Genomic DNA, 3,716 nt, shown 5'->3' with positions numbered 1-3,716 from the left:
TTTTAACTTAAAATTCATAATTTATAATATATCCTTCTAATCCAAACTTATTAACATATTTATTACTTGTTTTTAATACTATCACACATAATTTACTTATAATACCTCTCACAGTTTTGGGTGTGCCCGAAAAAATCAAAATTCGAACTAACTAAATCGGGTTAGCATCAAAACGAGTTCTAAATTTGGTTATCGAATCAAATTTGGTGATTTTAAAATAATTAAGATCTGACTATTCGAATTCGAATTATGTACCTATTTTGAACTTGTATTTAAAAAATACATATATATTTTATATGTTTATATCATAAAATGAATATAAGAATTTGTTTCATTCTATCAATTGAACTCAAACTCATTTTCATATAATTAAAACCAAAGTTATAGCATCCCTGGTAAGTTATCTTGATCAATTAACACAAAATTAAAGAACTTCAAATTGAAGAAAATATATAAACTAGACAAGGAAGAAGTTTTGATTGAAAGTTAAACTGATTCTTCTACAAAGTACAAAGTGTATACAACATTTTTTGAAAACAAAAAAAAAAAGAAAAGAAAAGGGAGTCTCATCATCCTCACTATGCAAAACACCCAAACATTCTTAAAAACTTGTGTTAGGGCTTTCTGGAGATGGCTGACCTTCTGGTTATATATCCATATATATATATATATATATATATATATATATATATATTGTTTAAACTGGAAATTATATAAAACCTTCTAAATTTAGAAAGTTGATATGCATCTTCTGTGTGTAGGAACCTTCTGTTTCTTTTGGTTTAATTCTTTTTTCCATTCTTTTCCAATATCTTTTGATATCTTTAATGCATCAGCAGTTGCACCAGCCAAACCTCTCCTTGTGAACCCTGCTGCATATAGTCCTCCTTTTCCCTTCCAACCATTTGGGAATGGTGTTTTCGGGAACCCGTTTTCAGCAAAGAATTCTTTCTCCTGTTAATAATACGGTCAAGTTCGAGTTAGTTAATATGATCAAGAAATGAAAAAGATTATACAAATGTTAAAAAGATTGGATTTTGATGCTTACATGAAGCCAAAATGGGACATTGCTGAAGTACCCAGTTGCTAAAATCACTGAATCAATGTTCAAGATGTCACCGTTGACCAACTCGACTGTTTTTTCAGTGAATCTTTTAATTCCGGGCACCACTGTGATGTCGCCTGACCGGATTTTTTCAAGTGTTCCGATGTCAAGAACCGGGGTCTTTCCGTGGTTGTTTTTGAGTGTTAGTGGACCTAAAGATGGTCTCTTTATGTCATAACTTTGTATGTTTCCAATTATGAACCATGCAAAGATTAAGAGGATTTTGTCAACTATCCATAGAGGTAGCCATTTCATTAGCATCATGGCTAGATCGAATGTCGATTTTCCGAGGATTTCTCTTGGTAAAACATGAACCTGAAAGTGGAAAATGATGAATTAGTGTCTTGATTATAATGGGTATTGATTTTCTTGAAAAGAAAAAAAAAATGGTTTTATAGGGTTTATTTTAGGGTTTTTGATTTTGAAGACAGTTGATTACTTACCGAGCTTCGAACCACCATTGATGGCTTTGCATTGTGGTTAGAGAGATCAAGAGAGACTTCCATGCCTGAATTACCACAACCGACGACCAAAACTTTCTTTCCTTCATATTTCGCACCGGACTTGTAATCTTTTGCATGGATAACTTCACCGGAGAAGTCTTTTAGACCTTCTATATCCGGAATCACTCCTTCCGCATTTTCACCGGTTGCCACCACAAGCATCTGACAGATATACTCCGTCTCTGACCGGATTGATCCAGCTGTCGAGACGGTGTTGACACGCCAGAGCTTGCATGCCTCGTCATATTTTGCTGATTGCACGCACTCGTTGAATTGTGGCTTGATGTCGAACCTTTTTGCGTAGTCCTCGAGGTATGTAATGAATTGTTTCTTTGTAGGATACTCAGGGTACTCTTCAGGGAAGGGTATTTTGGGAAGTTGACAGAATTTCTTCGGGAGGTGGAGTTTTAGGCGGTCATATGTTCGTTTTTGCCAAAGGGAAGCAATGCAGTCAGATCTTTCGATGACTACAAAAGGGATCCCTTGATCCTTGAGGCAAGCTGAGATAGCTAGCCCTGAGGGACCTGCCCCTACTATAACGGGTCCGTTGACCCACACACATCTACGACCAAAGAAGTTATTTTGTTGTGAAAAACTAAACATTTTTGGCAAATTTGTATGAAACAAGAGCAAATAGGTTTCTTGGGGGGATTGATGAAGATTTGTTTTCTTTAAGGTTTTAGTAGTGGAAAGTTAATTTGTTGATTGTTTGTTGAAGTGAGTTGCGAATGATTAGAGATATGAGATGGAGATGTGTATATATAGGCTAGGGGCTGAGGTGGATGGTTGGAGTGGTATGGTGGGGTGGGATGGCATGTGATAGGGTGGTGGGGGGCAATTAATGCATTTTGAAGGGTCACTCTTAATCATAAGCAAACAAATTATTAAAATTATATACTTAGAATATATGAATATCATAACAGATGACATTATATCATTTAATTATCATGTATCTATTATATACCTAAGTAATGTAAATCTTTTATGATTTTAATTTTCAATTATTGATTCCCATATTCTTATTATTTTAGTGTTTTATGTTACTATAGAAAAAAGAAAAAACACCTCAAAAATTAAATTTATATATACTATTCAGCTATTTTATGATGTCTACATTATACAATCTATTATTTTTATTATCTAATTTCTGATTATTGAAAGAACAATGATTACTTGAAAACAGTAAACCCAAATGACATCCCAGCTAGCAGAGAAAAGAAAATCAAAAGCTTACTTGGTGATGCTGACTAGGATTGTAACATGCGCCTACGTGGACTAGAGTTATAAGTGACCCTAGTTGACTAGTTCGAGGCTGGACGGCTTTTGGCCACCTTGGACCCTTAGTGGCTTACTAGTTACTCCTCTTGCCAGCACAGATAACATATATACAATATTTGCTGTTGATTCATCCAATGAAAATGCAGTTGTATATGAGACTATGTTGTTACTTGTGAATGATATTTATGCAAAGTGATGTCACGTTAATATCATATAGGTAGAGGGATATTTACTAACTAAATTATAAGTACATGGTTTAATCAAGCTGTAAATTATTATTTAGTAACCTCTTTTTATAACCATTAGTGAGATTGGATAGTTTGATTGGTTGAAACTAAATACGGCTCTCCACTTCTTTTTCCTTGGTGTCATTACCAACTGGTTAGCGCCCAAAGCGGCATTAATCACCCTTTGGCGCGCACCTCTTTCTTTTGTGTGATGGTTTTAGTTGTTAAAATGGAAGATGTGACAATTAGGGGTGTTTATCGGTTAGGTTATTGATTTATTCGATTTGTTTGATTTGATTTGTTCGGTTATGAGATTTTTTTTACCACTAATCGAAAATCAAACCTAACCGAATTCAGAAAGGGGCTAATTGATCCGAATTTGATTCGATTAAAATCGAACAAATCGATTTAAATCGTATTAATCGATCACTCATCCAAAATAACAATTATTTTGTTTGTGTTCCAGATACGGACAATCGTTTGGGCTCCGTGCTACATCAAAATATTCAAACAAACCCAACATATACATCCTAAAACAAAAGGTTAAAGACAATAATAAAAGCCTAAAATACATAAACAATACGCAACGCGCAAAGCACAGGG

The 3,716-nt window shown here is 34.3% G+C and overlaps 1 protein-coding gene across 1 annotated transcript; it reads right to left on the bottom strand.

Annotated features, from left to right (window-relative positions):
- Positions 1-709: 709 nt before the first annotated feature.
- On the bottom strand, positions 710-2,969 carry LOC143562353 (putative indole-3-pyruvate monooxygenase YUCCA5). The gene is made up of 3 exons (XM_077050173.1): positions 1,549-2,969; positions 1,049-1,420; positions 710-954 (listed from the first exon to the last, which is right to left on the bottom strand). Exons 1-3 carry the CDS (start codon positions 2,209-2,211, stop codon positions 730-732), a joined length of 1,260 nt encoding a protein of 419 aa, XP_076906288.1. The 5' UTR covers positions 2,212-2,969; the 3' UTR covers positions 710-729.
- Positions 2,970-3,716: the final 747 nt, after the last annotated feature.

This window comes from Bidens hawaiensis, unplaced genomic scaffold (assembly GCF_021521415.1).
Source record: "Bidens hawaiensis isolate Kalapana, Puna unplaced genomic scaffold, B.hawaiensis_p1.1 tig00020944_1, whole genome shotgun sequence".
Taxonomy (NCBI): domain Eukaryota; kingdom Viridiplantae; phylum Streptophyta; class Magnoliopsida; order Asterales; family Asteraceae; genus Bidens; species Bidens hawaiensis.
Note: the sequence above shows the minus strand (reverse complement) of the source record. Positions and strands in the feature narration are given on the sequence as shown.